The 20,843-nt window shown below is 41.2% G+C and overlaps 2 protein-coding genes across 3 annotated transcripts in view; both read left to right on the top strand.

The window, feature by feature from the left end:
• Positions 1-3,778: 3,778 nt before the first annotated feature.
• Positions 3,779-4,162, top strand: LOC113935082 (60S ribosomal protein L35-like). Its single transcript, XM_035723781.1, has one exon. It carries the CDS (start codon positions 3,791-3,793, stop codon positions 4,160-4,162), a length of 372 nt encoding a protein of 123 aa, XP_035579674.1. The 5' UTR covers positions 3,779-3,790.
• A 3,302-nt stretch (positions 4,163-7,464) lies between these two features.
• Positions 7,465-20,843, top strand: part of TDRD7 (tudor domain containing 7) — a 77,849-nt gene continuing 64,470 nt past the window's right edge. For both annotated transcript variants that reach the window (XM_027616331.1, XM_027616330.1), the window contains exon 1: positions 7,465-7,610. The gene's annotated coding sequence lies outside the window, so the exon portion shown is untranslated. The remainder of the gene's footprint in view (positions 7,611-20,843) is intronic.

Here is a 20,843-nt window from a genome sequence, read left to right as displayed (position 1 = left end):
AGTGTTTTAATCTCCTCAGCTGGTTGTAAGTGCTAGGGAGAATTAGGTAATTTGGGAGTGGGGTGATGCAGAACTCTAATAAAGCTAAATACATGCATTCATCCCTAAGTCTGTTGGAGTAAACAAGAATATCTTGTTCAGCTTCTCTTTGGGTAGGACTGGCTGTTGGGGGATTTCTAGAAGCAGCACTCAATCCCTATCTGACCCAGTACCCTCTTCTATAATGAATATTTTGTAATCCCTCCTTTTACTCTCCTGAAATGAAATCCACAGATAAAATAACATCTAAAATTCATTGTATAGTAAAACCATGAAAAAGTTATTTGTGTTTATAAATAAAGCAGAGGTTTTTCATCTACATGAATGACTGGCAAGACATTCAGATGTTGGTTGGGACAAAGGGAACTTCTCGGATATGGGGGAGCTCTTCCCTATGCAGCAGGACAACAAGTATCCGGCCTAGACCACTAAATCCCAGGAGGTAGCCCCCATCGTCGGGACAACCTAAAATAACCTCATGAATGTCCAAAGTGCCCCTGGGGAGGCGGGGGGAGATGTTGCTCCCATGGAGAACCATCGATGAATGGTAATTGACCAAACAGTCCCTCGTGAAGGCTCCTTTTGCTACTTACTGGGTTAACATTGCCACTTATGCAAATCTGAGGCTAAAATGAGCCCAAAGGGCTCCTAATCCAACAAAAGACTTTGATTTGTTTAAGGTCAAACATTTAAGTGGGCCAATGATGTTCCCAGAATAGTACACTTTGAATCTGAAACCACATTTTTTTTTAAGGATTTTATTTTTATGTAATCTCTCCCCCCCAGCATGGGACTCTAACTCATGACCCCAAGATCAAGAGGTATGTGTTCTACTGACTGAGTCAGTTAGTTGCCCCCGAACCCACATTTTTTAATACCATCTGCAGCTTTGATTTCAGAGTCAGCTAACCGATACTGAGTGTCTCCTATATACTTACATGGTTCCTTCTCATTGCCTCCTGCCTTCCTCATCCCTAGCATCTACTGCAGCATAATTTTTGTACCAGTCTGTTTATTGACTGTTACAGAATCCATAACACTATAGTTGCTGGCCTTGTTTAGAGTATTAGTTACCCCACCTCCATGTGGGCCCTTAACCTGCTGACAACTTAACATCTGCATCCTTGGGGTCTTCCTTCTCCCTGGGCCATGTCCAAGGCTGGGCTGTGTGAATGAGCCACAGCTCCAGAGGGGCAGAAGCCATCTCTTAGACAGCCAAGACCCTCCCCCATGGGTCCTATGACCTTGCTCCACACAATATGGCTTTAAGCTCTTGTTATCCCCTGTTTTCCAGTGTTCGGTGGCTGTGTGGCCTCTACAGCTTTAGGGATCAGTCCCTTCTGGGGATTAGCCCCTTTCAGCTGACTCACCTTGGAGGCCTTTGTGGGCAGATTAGGGAGTTTCGCTTGATCAGCACATCCTGAGGTTTACCAGGGCCCCAGCAATCTCTCCCTTCAGTGTTTTGTTTTGTTTCTCCTTACTCAGTTAAAACAAATGCAATTGTCTAGAAATTCCTCTGCACTTGTTTGTGAGGCAACAGCTGACCGGAGAGGATGCGATCATGATGTTAATGATTCATCGAAATAACATAGATCTGTCCAAAGATTCCTTTTGTTATGAATCTATTTTTCCTGACCTTATGTAAGCAAAAAATACCAGTGAGGCTGGGCTTAATTAATCTACATATATAACGTTGAATATGTTGTTGTTTAACTTTAAGAAGGACTTTATTATTGTTAAAATTATTTGCAATTTAATCACTCAGAGAAAAAAAAGATGAATACAATCTAAAGTCTTTTCGAGTTGTTCATAAGGGAGATGAGACATAGTGAGACATAGAACATCCTCCCCTACTGAAACATTTTTGCGGCACAAATAAGGTGCTCTAGGAGCTCAACCAATGGAGCAGTCACCTTCAGATGGGGCTACAAGGAAGATTTCCCAGGAGAGGAATTAACCCTATAGCTCATTTTGTGGTATGCAAGGTGATAGACATGAGAGTTTTGGTTTCGGTTTTCCCTTTGGAGACAATATAGAGAAGAAACAGATGAGCTCAGATGGGAAGTAAGATGAGAATAACTAGAGGTCTCTAAAATTGCAACTCTAAATTTTGGAGAGTGGAAGAGCTCAGCTGCCTAAGGCAGAGTAAAGTCAGAGAGACTCAGAAGAGGGTTACGAGGGTCTCTTCCTTAGAGTGTATCGCACACACCACACACTCCATCAGGTGAGATAAAAATGAAGTGAGCCATAGACATGGTCTTGGAGCACGGTTGCTGTCTCCCCTTCTTTCTACATGGTGGCTTGCAGGACTGAGAGAAGGGAAGGAGGGAAGGACAGAGATGCGCCTCAGTCAATGGCTTTGGTCTTGTCTGCCTTGTACAGGTACTTCAGTGTTTGTGTCCAACGTGGGTCTCTCCAAACAAGCGGGCTTCCCAGGTGTAGACAAAAATGCATGAAGGGCTTTAGGTAGACATTTCACACTTAAAATATTCCCACCTTTCTCAGCCTAGGAAAAGGCGGCCACAAATCCTTCTTCCTTCCTCACACCTGGACCTTGATTTGCACTCTGTTTCCATGACAACCTCTTTCTCTCTCTGTGAGGTATTTGGATGGGCACAGATTACCTGCCAGGCTGCCGCCCACTGGCCCGCTGCTCCCGATCTCCCTCCTATCCACCTCGCCTATATCCAAATGCCACCTGAGCAGATCACAACCCCTCAACAGCCCTTGGGGATGGGAGGTGTGCATGACTCTCCCGAAGGAGAGCCACAGATGCTCCTGGCCCCCACTCCTGTCATCCAAAGATGAGCTTAGGCTTTTGCTGAGAGAGAATACCTTCCACCTCAGTCTCGTTCATTCTGAAAACTCTGCTTTTTGGCCTCAGGATATACGCCTTCATATAAGGCAGTTTTTAACACAGGTTCCTAGTGGGACTTCAGGTGCCCCCAAACCATTTTTGAGATCATATGCCAAATTTTGTATCCATGTGTTGCTTTCACATATTCTGACCTTCTCCCACAAAAGGTAAGAACCACTGTGTCTGAAAAACAACCAGTTTGTGTCATCTCTGATTCCCCTGAAATCAGAGTTAGGAGTTAATTCTTGAACTCTCTGAGCCTTGGACCATTTCCAAAGAAAGTAAACAAACTTCCTAACCTTTCCTTGCTATGTTAGCTATCCATGGACTTCTGAGAACCTCCTGATATGTCTTAGCCAAAAATCTGCCTGCAGAATGGACACTATCCAGGAACATATATGAAGGGCCAATGAACACATGAAAAGATGCTCAATATCATTAGTCATGGGAAAATGCAAATTAAAAACCTCAATGTGGGCGCCTGGGTGGCCCAGTTGGTTAAGCGACTGCCTTCGGCTCAGGTCATGATCCTGGAGTCCCAGGATCGAGTCCCGCATCGGGCTCCCTGCTCAGCAGGGAGTCTGCTTCTCCCTCTGACCCTCCCCCTCTCATGCTCTCTCTCTCTATCTCATTCTCTCTCTCAAATAAATAAATAAAATCTTTAATAAAAAAATAAAAACCTCAATGTGATATCTGTATACATCCACTGAAATGGCTAAACTTAAAGTGACTGACAATTCCAAGGACTGGAAAGATTTGGAGCAACCGGAACTCTCATACATTGCTGGCAGGTGGGAGGAAGGGAGAACAAAATGATGCAGCTACTTTAGAAAACAATTTGTCAGCTCTTTCCTTGGCTTCTTTCTGGCGGCGGCAGCGGCAGATTGTGCAGACATGGCCAAGATTAAGGCTCGAGACCTTCGCAGCAAGAAGAAAGAGGAGCTGCTTAAACAGCTGGAAGACCTGAAGGTGGAGCTGTCCCAGCTGCGTGTCGCCAAAGTGACAGGTGGAGCGGCTTTCAAGCTCTCCAAGATCCGAGTTTTTCGCAAATCCATCGCCCGTGTTCTCACAGTCATCAACCAGACGCAGAAAGAGAACCTCAGGGAATTCTACAAGGGTAAGAAGTACAAGCCCCTGGATCTGCGACCCAAAAAGACACGTGCCATGCGCCGCCGGCTGAACAAGCACGAGGAGAACCTGAAGACCAAGAAGCAGCAGGGGAAGGAGTGGCTGTACCCGCTGCGGAAGTACGCGGTCAAAGCCTGAGCACTGGCGTCAATAAAACGCAGACAAACTGGCAAAAAAAAAAAAAAAAGAAAACAGTTTGTCATTTTCTTATAGAGTTAGACATACACTTATTCTACAACCAGCAATTCGACTCCGAAGTCTTTATGCAAGAAAAATGTGTGACCACACAAAGACCTGTGTGTGATTGTTTATAGCAGTTTGGTCATAATAGTCCCAAACTGGAAATAACACAAATGTGTATCAAATGTGAATGGATAAACAAATCATGACATATCCATACCTGTGATGGTATGCTACTACGCAATAAGAAGGAACAGACTGCTGATATATGTGACAACATGGGTGACTCTCAAAAACATTATGCTGAGTGAAGGAAGCCAGACACAAAAGACTACATACTGTCTACATACTGTATGATTCCATATATATATATATATATATATATATTCTGGAGAAGGCAAAGGTAGAGTGACAGAAAGCAGATCAATGCCTGCCTGGGGCTGGAGATAGGGGGAAGAAATTAACTATAAAGAGGCACAGGGGAAATTTTTTTAAAGATTTATTTATTTGAGAGAGAGAGTGCTAGCAGGGGGTGGGACAAAGGGAGAGGGAATGAGAGAGAGAGAGAGAGAGAGAAGCAGACTCCCTGCTGAGCACAGAGCCCGCCGCAGGGCTCCATCCCACAACTCTGAGATCATGGCCTGAGCTGAAATCAAGAGTCAGACCCACTGAGTCACCCAGACACCCCAAGAGACACAGGGGATCTTTTTGGAATGATGAAATAGTTCTACATCTTGACGGTGGGGGTGGACACGTGATTGAATACAGTTGTCAAAATTCATTAAACTGTACATTTAAAATATATGTAAAATATTCATTGAAAAAGCCGATTTAAAAAAAAAAAAACTAGCATCATTTTTCTTTAGATGTAGGACAGTCCAAACAGAGAATTCCTTTGCAAAGATAAATAATCTCAGACTTGAGGTCAAATTACATTGCTTTTATGATTTACCTTGTATATTGGACTCTGGAGTTTTTCCTAGTTTTCTATTCTAACTGGCACTCTTTCAGTGGAGAGATGCTTTTTACATCTTTCCCATGTTAAAGATAGAGCCAGAGGAGGTTATTAGCACTGGAGAGTCCAAACTGGGTCTGGCTATATTTTAGGTCTATTACATCCACTGCAGTGTTTGGAGCAGATTGGAAGGGAGAGAGATCCTAAACAGACTGAAATACAGCAGCAGGGATGGAGAGAAGCGCCAAGGAGAGACATTTGGGCAGATCTAGTTAGAGACTAGATGTGGGAGTATCAAAGAGAACAGCATCCAAAGGAGATTTTGAATAGTTCCTCACCACCTCTGGGGAGAAGCCCAAACTCCCATGCGTGGGCTCTTAGCCTTCCGTGGTCTACTTCCAGTCTACCTTTTCATTGCCTGCTATCTGTTTTCACTGAATCAAAAGTCCCTCAAGGGGCGCCTGGCCGGCTCAGATGGTACAGCACATGACTCTTGATCTTGGGGTCATAAGTTTGAGCCCCACGTTGGATGTAGAGTTAACTTAAAAAAAAACTAAAAATTAAAAAAAAAAGCTCCTCAAGCATAGGCTTATGCCTTAATATAGTAGGCATTCCATAAAAGTTACATAATAGTGGGTGTTCAATATGTACTAGTTGATTGTCCATTCACCTAATGATAGGCATTTGTGTTGTTTCTATTTTTGGCTATTATAAACAAGGCTGCTATGAATATTCCCCTCCACGTCTTTCTGTGGACATTGCTCTCATTTCTCTTGGGTAAATCCTGGGAATGGAATGGCTGGATCATATGGTTAGTTTATTACACCCATACACTGGGATACTACTCAGCAATAAAAAGATATGAGCTATTGGTACACACAACAACATGGATGAATCTCAGCATATTTATGTTGAGTGAAAAAAGCTGGACACCCCCCCAACACACACCAAAAGACAACATATACTGTATGATTCTATTTATATAAAACTCTAGAAAAAGCAAACCAGGGGCACTGGGGTGGCTCAGTTGGCTCGGTATCTGAGTCTTGGTTTCAGTTCAGGTTGTGATCTCAGGGTCCTGGAATCAAGTCCTGCCTCGGGCTCTGTGCTCAACGTGTGGAGTCTGCTTCAGGATTCTCTCTTCCTCTCCCTCTGACCCTCCTCCCACCCACGCGCTTGCTCTAAGTAAATATAGATAAATAAAATCCTTGGGGAAAAAAGGAAACTATAGTGACAGAAAGCAGATCAGCAGTTGAGGGGGCAAGGGACAGAGAGGCACAAGAAGTGAGGATTAGAAGTGACTTGAGGAAACTCTTTGGGGGTGATGGATGTGTTCGTTATTTTTATGGCAGTGATAGTTTCACAGCTGTACACATAGTGAAAATATCAAATTATACATTCTAAATGCGCAGTTTACAGTATGCCAATTACACTCAAAAAAGCTGTAAAAAAAATACTGCTTGAAAAAACAGCAGACCCCAGTAATGCATGTAGAATAAACGTGGGGAAGTGTTCACTGTTGGTTTAAGGAATACAAACCACTATGCCAAATATATGTTGGTTGAATTAATGTGTAGAAGGAATAAGTGAATATTAGGTGTTCAAATTTTATAATTAATGAAGGAATGAATTTGACAAAATTTATGTCACCCTTATGTGCCAGGCACAATCCTAGGCTCTGGGAATAGACTGGAGAGCATGACAAAGATCCCTGTGCTCATAGAACTTTAATTTGAGGACAGTAGACAATGAAAAAGATTTGTAAAATACATATAGTGTGCCCAATAGGTGCTAAGAGAGAGAGCTGCGGAGAGAGAAAATATCGGGGACTGACACTTTTGAAAGTGGCACCCTCCTTGAAAAGGTGACGCTTGCGAAAAAACCTAAGGGAAACAGCGGACCAGGTCGATGTCTGGAAGAGCGAAAAGTAACTACCCCGCAATTGTCGAAAGGAACGAGCAAGAGTTGAATGAAATGTCTGACGAGCGAATGAAGGCGGCTATAGGAGCGCACAAGTGCTGGCGAGGTCTTGCGGGGTCCCGCTGGGTCTCGGGCCCTCGCAGCCCGCCCGTACTTGGGTTGTCCACGAGGAGGCGCGCCTGAGCCCGCCCCGCAGTCGTCTTCCGCCGTCGGCCCGTGCGTGGGCACGCGCAGAAACCGCTAGGCGGCGTCGGTTTCCTTTCCCACGCGCGGACGCCGGCGTGGGCCGACGCGGCCGGGGAGCCCGCGCGTGCGCAGAGCCGAGGACGGGGTGCCCTCGGGGCGGGGCAGAGCGGGGCGGGGCGGAGCGGGGCGGGGCGGGGGCTTGAGGTGATTCCCGAGCCGCGGCGGCTGCTCCGGCCGTGCGGGGAAACCGAAAGTGGGCGGTGGCCGCGGTTGTGGCCCTGGCTGAGACGGCGACGGGAGCTGGGCCCAGAGGCGCGGGGACGGGCCGTGGGCCCCCGGGACGAGGTGAGCGCAGGTCTTGCTGCTGCGGGCGCGACAGGTGCGGGGCGACGTCGGACGAGGTTTCGGGCGGGCGCGGCGCACCTGGATCACTAGCGGGGACAGTGGCCCGGGCGGGACTCGAACGGGCCTGGGGCCTCTTCCCTGCAGCCGCAGGGGATGCCCCGGGGGGAGTTGGAGTTCCAGAGCGTTGTGTTTTAAATCTCTGATGGGACCCCTCCCCCGGCCGCTGGGTGACAGGCTGGGCGTCCGCCGGGGAGCCTGACAAACCCTCCCGCCGCCGGGACACTCAGTGCAACGGGGGAAATGCAGCGGTGGGGGTGTGGACGAGGGGCGGGAGAGGCTGACCAGGAAGTGGTTCCACAGCCGCCCGCCCGGAGCAGGGCATATCAGAGCCCTCGGCTGTCTGAGCTCGGTATTTTACACCGTGAGCTTTCAGTCCCTCAAAGGCACTGCCTCTCTGCGGACCAGCCAATGCAGGCCGCTCAGGTAATGCAGGGCACAAATACTATACATGGCTCTCGAACCGTGAGCCCCAGGCGGGTACACAGCTAGGAAGGAAACATGAATTCATGAATGAGTTGTCTCTTAACTTTGATCAAGATCTAAGAGGGTCGGGTGCTCAGCCTCAGGTTAATGGAAGGGGGCTTGGAGCCCGCACAACTTTTCTGCTCCGTTCCGCTTGCAGGGTATAATATATTTCCGGTTATAACCAAAGAGTACCAGTCCCAAATAGTTTCAGAGAGCAAGAAAGGGAAATACCTGTATTAGAAAAAGTCCTGGCCCAAAAGGATTCTGATAATCGCCCTACAAAACAAAACAAACTGCTGATCTGGGTGAACCCCACCCACCCCCCATCGTGCAGGTGGAAAAATTGCAGTAAAGCGTTCTGCCTAGTGATATGCAACAACCTAATGGCAGAAGCGAAACTTAGACTCAAATTTCTAAGTCATCCTCGGCTGCCTCGATGTGTGGGTGTTGCATACTGCAAATAGTGTGGGCTTGGCAGACCTGGGTTGGAAATCTGGGCTTCTCCTCTTACTAATTGTGGATCGTGAATAAATTACTTTTTTTGAGCCTGGTTTTCTGTGTATCCGATGGAAATGTTTAACATAATTCCACACAGCTTTTGTGAGGTAACTACTGTAAATCCTTTGGTTTATTATAATGGTCAAGAAGTGTTAACTCTTTTCCTTTCCCCAAGCTTCCCATATTTTACATAATTGGATTTCCGTTTCTTGGAGTCCTCTAATATAACATTAAGTGGCACGTGGTGGGGATTTTGCCATTTCCACTTGATTGACATTTCAGAGCATCGGTTACATGCAAAGTACTGTGCTGGGTTGCTCCTGAGCCAGCTGCATTAGAATCTACATCTCCTGTGCCCCAGCCCAGGGCCCTTTGGTGGCATACAGATTTCCTCTTTGCTAGTTAAACACAGTGAGACTGTGAGGCAGCGGTTGACAGTGCCTTGGGACTTCAGTCCCTGTAGACTGGAGATGGAACATAATCCCCGCTAATGCCCTTTTAAGTGTATTGGTTGAATGTGGCTGAATGAACTGTGTTTTGTGCCAAGAGATTTAAACTTCTTGAAGGACTTCTCTTTAAATTCTCTGTGCAAGGTAATCTAGTTGGAGACTTAATATGAATTTAAAGGAAAATACTTTATAATCCAACTCTAAGTGCCTATTCTGTGTTCGATCAAGTGCTGTTTTCAAGAACAGAGATTCGACAGAGTGCTTTGCATCTGGGCACTTTCAGGATCAGCAGATGAATACAGTTAAGGACCCAAGTTCCTTGGTACTCGCGTGAAATGTAATTTCATACTTATGTGAATTGGTTTTTCTTTATGCAAAACTTATTTTCTCTGCCCTCTACTCCTGTCTTTGTACTTTTGAAAGATTCATTCTTTGGCCAAATGTGTTTTTTTTTTTAATTTTTTCATTCAAACTATTTAAAAGGAATCGATTTTGTCATTTTTAGCTGTGATGTGTATATATGCCAGTTAGAACTGCTGGTCAGCACAAGATAGGTAATCACTCCAAAGCAAACTCAATATTATAGCTGTGTAGCTTTGTCAGGAGGAAGCCAACCTGTAGTTTCCATTAGATCTTTGGATCCCACTTCAGGACTTGAAGGACTCTGAGGAAAGTTTAGAATCACAGACCTTGTCCATCCTCCTATCTTCCATATGAAAAAAAGAGACCCAAAGTGCCTCGCTCAAAGAGTCATAGCTAATTAGTAGCAAAACTAGGATTAAGATCCCAAATCCTAACTAAGCCACTTTATTATCTCGAGAGTTTTTTCTCTAATATGCAGATTTATGGAAAGCTCTTACTTATTCATAGTATGTAGTTAGTAATGCATGTACAGTTTAGAGCTTGAAATTACAATAATAATAACAACAACAACAACAACAATAAATGCTCCCTAAAGATACCCTATGGAAATATATCATCACCTGAAGGTGTTAATTACTATCTTTCTTTTTAAAAAGATTTGGTAAAGGCGTAATTCAGGTGGTAACAAGTAGACTATACTGTAATTGGAAGGAAAAAAGAACATATTAAACTGTTGCAAGATGAGAAATCATCCTGGAAGGGTCTTAGACCAAAACCTTCCCTCTCTTAGGCTCAGTTTATTGATTTGTAAAATGAGGGGTTTGGGATAAACTAGATAATATCTAAAGTCTTTTTGGCACAGACATTCTGAACTTTGAGGGCCTGGCTTGTTGCTAAAATGGTGTCTTCAAGTAAAAGGGCAGCCAATTACCACAAGTATTTGCCCTAAGGAGGTACTAAAAATTGTGTAGCTGACTAAAGAAGGTAAGAGAGATTACTCGGTGATTTCAATTTACCCTAACAATTATTCAGATTTATTCTGGGGTTTAGTGCCACTCTGCAACTCAAATTTATGACAGTGAGGAAGATGAGCCAAATAGTACAGTTGGAAATAGGTGAGAAAAGAGAAATGTAGAGAAGAGAAAGCACAGGTGAGAGCTGGACCAGCTGGGCTAGCTGATAGGAATCTCAGGCTCTGGGAAGCACATAACATGTAAATGACTGAGTCAGGGACGGTTAGTCAGTGGTAAAGACTGTACCTAGAGGACATGAAACCACATTCTTCAGAATAAGACTTTTTCAAGATGATTATCAGGTATATTAAGGAGAAAAGCTGTGAATTTCCAAAATACAGTTTTGAGTGTGAGAATTATTTTAGGCTATTTAAATCATTTAAATATCACTTTTTTTAAAAGTTATTACTTTCCCCTACTCCTTGTCCCACTTCTTGTACATTATTAGCACTTTGGAGTGCTCTGTGATTTATTGTGTAGTGAAAAGAAAAAGGACAGTGAAAGGATAAAAGGAAATGTCAGTTGCCACCACTGAATATTTGCAACAGTTAAAGATTCTTTTGGATTTGGGTGCACATACCCTTAAATCAGAACGTGGTTGATCCCTGTTTCATGCCACTTTAAGGGCTGATCACTAAGTCAGTGTTCCCTAAGTCCAAATTACTTGCAGAAGCCAATTCTAGACATTTGGAGCAGCTGTCTAAAAGGAAGTCCTAAGTTTGGGAACCAGAAGATCTGGGATCTTGCGGTTCTGGCCGTAAAAATACATGAGTCCTGAGTAATTGCTCTGGGCCTCAGTTTCCTCATTATTAAACTGAAGGGCTTGGAGGAGACGGACTGAAGGTGCCCACCAGTGTTCCATGCTTCTCTCCGCTCTCTACTCTGAGGTTGGGCCCACCATCCTGTGCTATTCTCCTAAGCTGGGCAGGATGCAGGAACATTGTGGGATTGTGGTCTAGCATGGAATCTCGGCTCCCGGAGCCTTTGCCAAAGCAGTAAGTGACTTTTTGTCTACTAATTAAGTGAGAAATCTTGGAGGAGATCCAGTGGCTTTCTTACCAAGCTTTCCAGTTCGTAAGTATATTAATGAGGCAAATAAGAAAATCTGGGAAAATTCTGATATTTCAAATTTAATGCTGTACTATGTGTCTCCAGTATACCAATGCCTCACTGTGCTCTTAGACATTTAATGCATATATTCATAGGTAGTTTCCCATCCACACCAGGCTTCCAGGAAATGCAAGTAACTACTGAATGCCAAGTACCCTATTAAGCTCATATAACTGTTGATGCTTGTCATTCAGAAGAGAGGCAAGGAAAGGAGGAGGAAAAAGAGCAAGACAAAGGAAGTGAAAGTCAAGTGTAATTTGCTGTGGCCATTTTCTTCCTCCCTAAGGTCAGTTTTTGAGGTCAAAGTACTCTGATTAAATAATTCCCCAGACCCCCTTCCACTTTACTTTGCTGTTTAGGATTCTTATTCAGCTCAAGCAGACCTTATATTGTCTAAGGAAACCCTTAAGAATTTTAACCTGAGAAGCTGTGGTCTAAAACAGAGCTAGCCAGCCTTATTTCTCTCAACCTAGCCTAACTTATGGTCACCAGGACTTGCATAACATTCTCAAAATAAAAGTAATTTGAGTTTTCTTAAATTCAGAATTAATATTTCTCACAACACTTTCAGAAAGTAGAAATAAAGGAGAAAGAGAGTTGAAAGGTCAAAAGGGCAACTTTAAAGATTTGGGGAGCCACTTTAGAGAAGCTTCCAAACTTAATTTTTTGGGGGAGGATGGCTAACGGTTTGCCATTGAGACACACAGTTGCAGTTCCCATAAACTTTCTCTTGTGCTTCTAATGGATGACATCCAACATAATAAACTTCATTTTTATAGTTAGAGGAAAGTATTGTCTGCTTTTTCCAAAAGTTATTGAGTGTAATTGCCATCTTCAGAAAATCTCAAAAAATGCCATGACAATCAAGGAATTAAAATTTAGAGCATTTTAAAGCAATATAAATTAGAAAATAATGATTTTTTTAAAGCTCTAGCTGTAACTTTCTTTTTGTTCATTGCCCAAAGTAATAATGTTAATGTAGGAATCACAGATCCAACTGGAAGAAATTGACAAGCATGAGAATACTGCCTACATCTGAACAAGATGTATAGTCACATTTTCCCTCCCAGGCTTTACTGTGCTTAACTGCTTCTCCCCAGCTTTGAGATCTTCAGTCTCATAGTCCAAGGGACCACCTTTCCCTCCAAAAACTTACGGCAACTAAAAGCTCTTGTGAATTCAGTATCAATTTGTTTGTGAATCACAACAGTATATGCACACTGTTTGAAAAACAGGAATACATGTAAGTGTGAGATACTTACCGGTATACAGGCAGTGCCTACAGCTCATCGGGATGTGTGAACTTACGGTAACACTGTGTCCCTGACCTGGGCCTACTCGTTGAGAACACTAGCTCAGAGTGAAAGGGCCTTGAAATAATCTACCTGATGGTTCTCAACCAAAGCTTGGTGACATAAGTGGCTGTCTCAGTTAGTTAATAACAATCATTAAAATTTGGAAGTCTTTTTTTTTTAAAGATTTTATTTATTTGATAGAGAGAGACACACAGAGAGAGGGAACACAAACGGGGAGTAGAAGAGGGAGAAGCAGGCTTCCCGCAGAGCAGGGAGCTCGATGTGGGGCTCGATCCCAGGATCCTGGGATCATGACCTGAGCCAAAGGCAGACGCTTAACGACTGAGCCACCCAGGCGCCCCTGGAAGTCGTTTTTAAATAAAGTAAATTAAAGATGATTCCTTTAATAGCTCACATGCATTATGCTCTATTTTAGTAAGTAGAAAAGGAGTATTAGAGAGATGGAGGATTTCTCATTCATTCATCCAGTATTTATTGAGCTCTTGTTGTGGGCTAGGCACTAGGGATTCAGTAGTGAACAAAACCTCACAAATTCCAGCTTTCATGGAGCTCATAATCAAGTTGGGGAAACAGATGGTATAATTAAATAAGGAGTACTGTGTGGTGATAAGTGCGAAGGAGTGGAATAAGGTAAGGGAAGGGGTGTAGGGAACACTGGACAGCCAGCATAACAGTTCTGATTTTGGATAGGGTGGCCAGGGAAGGCCTTGCTGAGAAGGTAATTTTTGAGCAAATACCCAAAGGAGCTGAGGCAGGGAGCGGTGTGGCTCCTGTGTGAAGAATAGATTCTAAGAGATGAAGTGGAAGCTAAGACCAGCTAGGAGGCAGTTGCCCCAATCCAGGCAAGAGGTGTTGGCATGGACTAGAGTGATCACCACAGAGATAGGAGTGGGGGAATTGTGAATGTCAGCCTATCTGTCTTCTTGTATCATGTGGTGATGGTGGTAAGGAACTGAGAACCACTAATACTGAGTTGCTTCATTTTACAGAGAAGGGGATCAGAGCCCCAGGAGAAAGGATTTGTCCCAGGAAAATAAGTGCTCTTTGCACAGTGATATTGAACTTGGAGACACCAGCAAGAGGAGGCATGGGCACAGCCTTACACAATCCCTCGTCTCTCCCAACAATCAAATCAAAATCAATATATCAACTACTAGTTAGCAGCACCCCCAAATTAATGTTTGGGAGATCCTTGCTGGCAGGCAGTTCTTTCAGAGCAGAACTTAGGAAGGTAGAGGGGACATTTCAGAGAAAGTGGTCTGAAGTGATTCTCCCAAGGGTGGGAGGAGTGGAAGGCTTTCATATAGGGCAGCCTATAGAACCACTCTCTGGTTAGCTTCTAAGATGGGATTAGACTTGTCCTTTCAAGCCAGCATCATATTGGAGTTCCATTATATTTTAGTCATAGGATGTCCATTAGTGAGTAGAATGCATTTATGAGAATTTTTTTTTTTACTCCCACAAATTAGTGATTTCTGCCCACCCACTAATGTAGCCGGGGAAAAGTAGACCACAGTGAAGAGGTGGTAATGGAACAGATGCTCTTTCCAGAAAGAAGGGAAGGAGGAGGCAGTAGAAACTCCTTCTCAAGGTGAAGGATAAGTCCTTCATACTGAAACTCTCAGCAGGAATTTATAGTACTTTTGACTGGAGAAGAGCCAAATGTCCTAAACCATCTAGTCTAAACAGATCCAGGTATACTGCTTACACCCAAGTGGGTGTATGCCTACATGTGTGCTGACCACCTGGCATCATATCTACACATCACATGTTCATAATTCATAGTCAAGGCCCATTTGCAGATACACAGAGATGCAAAGTCCAACTTTACTCAGAAGAGCTCTAGATGAACAGGTGGGAGGGACAGAGTTTTGAAGGAAAGAAGGTGGGAAAGGTGGGGGTAAAAAGTTGGGGAGGCTTTGCTCTGAGAGGTTAGTAGGTTATCCTTTGGTTTTTCCTCTTGCATATTAGAACCTGGCCAGCCTCCATTATAGTTTTTCCTACTTGAAGAAATAACTGTGCGGTAAAGGTTCAGTGATCTTTGACTGTTGAGTCAGGAACCATTACAAATCAAAGTCTCTTACATTGGGAGTGTACTATATAAGAGCCAGAATTTACACTTTAGATTTAACTTCCGGCAACCTTGAAATATAGGTCCCAAAGCCATCCTCTCTGAGCTGCTACCCAACACACTTGAAGTGTCCCTCCAAAGGGAATGGAGGTTCTGAGACTCTGCAGCTGTCATCTTTTGCTGCCATGAATTTTCTGTTTACTCTTTAGAGTGCCTGTCTGTCTCACTGACTTGGAATCTGTACCATCCCTGTGAGTGGCTTCCGTATACCTTGTCATATCTTGGTTATTTAACTTCCCTGAGCTTTGGTTTTCTCATCTATAGAATGAAGAATACTTTCCTCCCAGAATTATTATGTATATTAAACTTTTAGAAAATCCAAATCTCAGAATTTGGATTCTCACAAGAGAAAGAAAAACATATGTCTACCCGAAGATTTATACAATTCAAAGCAGCCTTATTTATAATACCCCCAAATTGGAAGCAACCCAAATGTCTATCAACATTGAGATGGATAAATAAATTGTGGCATGTCTACACAGTGAAATACTGCTTATCATAGTATAAGAAGTATTTGCTGATAAATGGGGAAACATGGGTGAAACTCAAGAACACCAGGCAAAAGTGATCTATCCTGACAGAAAGCAGATTAGTGGTTGCCGGGAGCCAGGACAGTGTATATGAGAAGGTGAGAGTTGCCTGCAAAGTGGCACAACTTGAAAGAATTTCTTTCTCTCAGACTTATTGATACATACTTCACATATAATAAAAGTCACCTTTTTTTGGTTTATAGTACTATGGATTTTGACAAACTTACATAGTTTGTCAATCAAGATATAGAATATCTCCATCACTCCCCCAGATTGCCCTGTGCCTTCTCTGTAGTCCATCCCCTCCTTAAACTTCCATCCCTTGGCAACCACTGATCTAATTTCTATGCATATAGTTTTGCCTTTTCCAGAATGTTACATAAATAGAATCATATAGCATATAGTCTTTTGTGTCTGTCTTCTTCCACTTAGCATCATGTGAGAGTCATCCATATAGTTTTATGTATCAATAGTTTGTTCCTTTTAATTACTGAATAGTACTTCACCACATGGATGTGCCATATTTGTTGATTCATTGACCTGCTGATAGACATTTGGATTGTTTCTAATTTGGTGGTAATTATGAATAAAGCTACTATAAACATTTAATTACAGGTTTTTGTATTAACATATGTAATTGTTTCTCTTGGGTAATGACATACATGTAAGATTTTTGGATTGTATAAGTATATGCTTCTTACTTCATAAGAAACTGCCAAGCTGTTTTTTTCAAAGTACTGTTTTGCAAGCCCACCAGACATGTACAAGAATTCTAGTAGCTCTGCATTCTTATCAGCACTTCATATTGTTGGTTTTTTTAAAGTTTAAGCTATTCTAGTGGATGGGTAGTGATGCCTCATTGCGGATTTAATTTTCATTTCCCTAAAGAATAATGTGTTTTTTGGCCATCTACATCTCTACTTTAGTAAACTTTAGTATGTGTTCAAATATTTTGCACATTTTAAATTGGGCTTTTTGTTTTCTTATTGAGTTTTGAGTGCTGTTTTTATATACTGGTTACCAGTCCTTTATCAGTTGTGTTATAAAAATATATTCTTTCAGTCTGTGGCTTGTCTTTTAATTTTCCTAACAGAAATTTAAATTTAAAAGAGCAGAAATTTAAAATTTTGATGAGATCCAATTTGTCAATTTTTTCTTCTGTGTTCTAAAATAAAATCTTTGCCAAATCCAAGATTGCAAAGATTTACTCCTTTGTTTTTTTCTAGACATTTTACAGTTTTAGCTTTTTCAAGCTAAACAGCACTCTTGAACTTTGTCCATTGAATTTTTTGGGTAACTGTCAAAAATCAGTTGACTATATATATGTTGGTCTATTTCTGGATTATGTATTCTTGTACATATTATGTATGTGTTCCATTGATGTGACAGTCCTTTTGACAATACATTACTTTGATTAATATACTTTTATAGTAAGTCTTGAAATCAGTCTTTTTGCACTGTCTAGGACCTCCATTGTGATAATGAATAGGAATGAAGAGTGAACATTCTTGTCCTTTTACCAATCTTAGGGAGAAAGCATTCATTCTTTTGTTACATATTATGTTAGCTGTGGGTTTTTCACAGATATTCTTTATCAGGTTGAGGAGGTCCCCTTCTATTCTTATTTTCTGAGAGTCCTTATCGTAAATGATTTTGAACTTTGTCAAATGTCTTTTCTTCACCTATTGATATCATGTAGTTTTTATCCTTTAGTCTGTTGATATAGTTACATTGGTTGATTTATGAATGTTGAACCAGTCTTCCATTTCTAGAGTAAACCATAGTTGATTATAATGTGTTATCCTTCTTACATATTGTTAGATTTGGTTTGTTAATATTTTGTTAGGAATTTTTGCAATTATGTTAATGAGGGATGTTAGTTTGTGCTTTTCTTATAATGTTTTTTCTGGTTTCAGTATCAGCATAATGCTGGCCTCATAAAATGAGTTTAGAAGTTTTCCCTTCCCCTGTGTTTTTTGGAAGAGTTTGTGTAGAAGTAGTATTATTTTTTCTTGAAGTTTTGGTAGAATTGACAATAAAACCATCTGGGTTTGAGTTTTCCTTGTGTGAACGTTTTTAACTACAAATTCAACTTCTCTAACAGATACAGGGATATTAAGGTTATTTATATCTTCTTGAATAAGCTTTAGAATTTGTGTCTTTCAATGAATTTACTCCATTTCATCTAACTGACCAATTTATTGGCATAAGTTGTTCATTATATTTGCTTTTTAATGTCTATAGGACCTGTATTGATGGGTTCTTTAATCCCATTAATAATTTGTGTCTTCTCTCTTTTTTTCTTTATCAACTTTATTGATTTTTTTAAAAAACTAGTTTTGGTTTCTTGATTTTTTTCTTTAACTTTTCTATGTTATTACTGATGTGTTTCATCAGTTCAACATTAATTTTGCTCTTATTTTCATTACTTCCTTCCTTTTACTTATATTTGGTATAATTTGCTCTCTTTTCTCAAGATAGTAGATTAGATCACTGAATTGGGACCTTTCTTCTTTTCTAACATAAGCATATAATGCTACAAAATTCCCTTTAAATATTGTTTCAACGGCATCCAGCAAATATCTCTGTACATTGTGTTTTCATTTATTTAAAAATATTTTCTGATGTTTTTGTTCTGAAGGAGGCTTCCTTTCTGACCCTTGGTGTTTTAGAAACGGCATTAAATTGCAAATACATAGGGATTGTCCACATATCTTTCTGTTACTGATACCTAATTTAATTTTTTTCTGGTCATGGGATACTCTTTGTATAATTTCAGCTATTCTAAATTGGTCAAGAATTGTCTTAAGTCCCAGAATATATTCTGTTTTGGTGAATGCCCCACGGGCTCTTGAAAAGAATGTGTATTCTGCTATTATTGGGGTAGAGTCTTCTATAAATATCAAGTAGGTCAGTTTGGTTGATGTTGTTAATCAGCTCTTCTATATCCTTACTGATTTTTTGTTTACTGGTTCTGCCAATTACTGAGAAAGAAGTGTTGAATTTCCAAATAATTGTGAAGATATTTATCCTTTCAGTTATTGGTTTCTGCTTCATGTGTTTTAAAGCACTGATATTTGGTGCAGTCACATTGGGATTGTTATATCTTTCTGATGAATTAACTCCTTAATTATGTAATGTCTGTCCTTATCCTGGGTGATATTCCTTGTTTTGGTATTAATTAATATGGCGTATCTTTTTCTATCTTTTTACTCTGAACCTATGTTGTTTCTCGTATATAGTGTATAGGTTGTTTCTCGTATATAGTGTGTAGGTAAGTCTTTTATATCTGCTCCACCAATCCTAAATTTTTATTGAGATATTTTCAACGTTTACATTTGATGTAATTATTGCTGTGGTTGGCTTTAAATCTACCATTTTGCCACATGTCTTCTATTTGTGTTATCTGTTCTTTGTGGTGGTGGTTGTTTCTGCTCCCCCTTTTTTGCCTAATTTTTTTTTTTTTAATTCCAGGATAGTTTACATACAGTAGTATATAGTTTCAGGTCTACATCTAATTGCTTTTTGGTTTAACTTTTTATCCTGCTTTATCTTTACTACTGGCTTATTAATTATGCTTCTTTAAAAATTTTTAGTGGTTGCCATAAGGTTTACAATATATGTCTTTATCACATTCCCCTTTCAAATAATATTATACTACACATTGTGTATATACACATAGTATTAATTAAATGTTGGTGCTGGTGGTGACTATTTGAACAGAGTTAATGTTTAGCAGAGGGAAGTATATAATGAGTATTTAGGTTATTTGCCATGTAAACCTTGCTCTCATTTGAGTATCATATTTATAATTAAGAGCACTCACAAATAAGCTGATATCATATCTCCTTTTCAAAATGGACAAAGGAGGGAAATGCTAGCATTGTATACTATGCCTCCTTTTTGTTTTCTAAACCAGAGAAAGAATAAGACTGTCTAGAATTCTGTGCTGTCCAATATAGTATCCACTAGCCACATTTAATTCCAATTAAATTAAAAATTCAGTCCCTCAGTCATGCTGGCCACATTTCAAGTGCTCAGTCACCACATGTATTGGACAGCACAGATATAAAACATTTCCATCAGCGCAGAAAGTTCTGTTGGGTAGCACTGTGGAAGGAAGCACTTTTTAACAAGTTGTCCACGGCTTGCCTTCCTAAGTCCACTTCTCCTGGCTTCTTGAATGTCATTCTGTCCTTGTATCACCATTCCATTTACTATTAGTCCAAAGAGAATGTGAGTGGTTAATCTTGAAAAATGCCAGTTACTGACCAATGAAAATTCATTTTTTCTCTTGCTTGACCTGTCTGCTGTGTATGACACTTTTGAATATACCATTCTTCTTGGTTCTTTCCTCTTTGTGTTTATATGACACCAGCTCTGCCTTTTCTACTTCTGTCTCTCTGGTTACTTTTTCTCAGCCTTTTATAGGTTCTTCTTTCTCTGCCCATGCTTTAATGACAGACTTCCATAGAGGTCCATCCTTAACCTTATTTTTGACTCCCTGGATACCAAGTACCACATATATGTTGAAGGCCAGCAACTCTAAATCCACCTCAGATCTCTAACGTGAATTCCTAGTTAATATATCTGTGCGGCTGACCTACAAGCATCCCAGCCTCCATATGTCCCAAAGGAATTCATTCTCTTTCTCTCTTACAAACCTGTTCTACCTCATCTCAGTGTGGGTCATTACTTCCCACCATGTTTCTAAGCTAGAAACTTGGGAAATTCCTTCATTATGCAAACCAGTTAATCAATTTCTGTTGATTCCACCTTCTAATCACCTCTTAAATTGAGTTTTTGTTTATTCCCAGGGTGCTGTTTTCAAGTCCTCCACATTTCCAAGTATCTTTACAACTCATTAGTTTTTCTCCTTTTCATTTATCATCCCCACTACTGAATAGTTACCTTTTCTAAAATGCAGAGTTGATCACTTTATTCCCGTTTAAAATATCTCTAAGGTCCCACATTATGTTTGCCAAAATGCACATATTAACATAATATAGGGGTCTCATCTGGATCTGCCTCTTTCCACCTCTTTCAGTCCTCAGCTTATAACTTTAGAGTCTTTGTTCAGTTATGTCCAGCCACTTAACTGCCTGGAATTCCTCAGAATCAACCATGTACTTCTCTCTGAACTCTGTGCCTTTTGAACTTCCTGTTCCCTTTACTTGAGGTTGATACCTCTCTCCATCCTTACCCCACACACCCTTTTCCTCCTTGCCTGGCTGATTCCTTCGTGTCCTTCAGGATTCCATTCAGGCCTCCCCTTATCTGGGAAAAATTCCCTTCCTT

Source organism: Zalophus californianus, chromosome 13 (genome assembly GCF_009762305.2).
Source record: "Zalophus californianus isolate mZalCal1 chromosome 13, mZalCal1.pri.v2, whole genome shotgun sequence".
Lineage (NCBI taxonomy): Eukaryota > Metazoa > Chordata > Mammalia > Carnivora > Otariidae > Zalophus > Zalophus californianus.
Note: the sequence above shows the minus strand (reverse complement) of the source record. Positions and strands in the feature narration are given on the sequence as shown.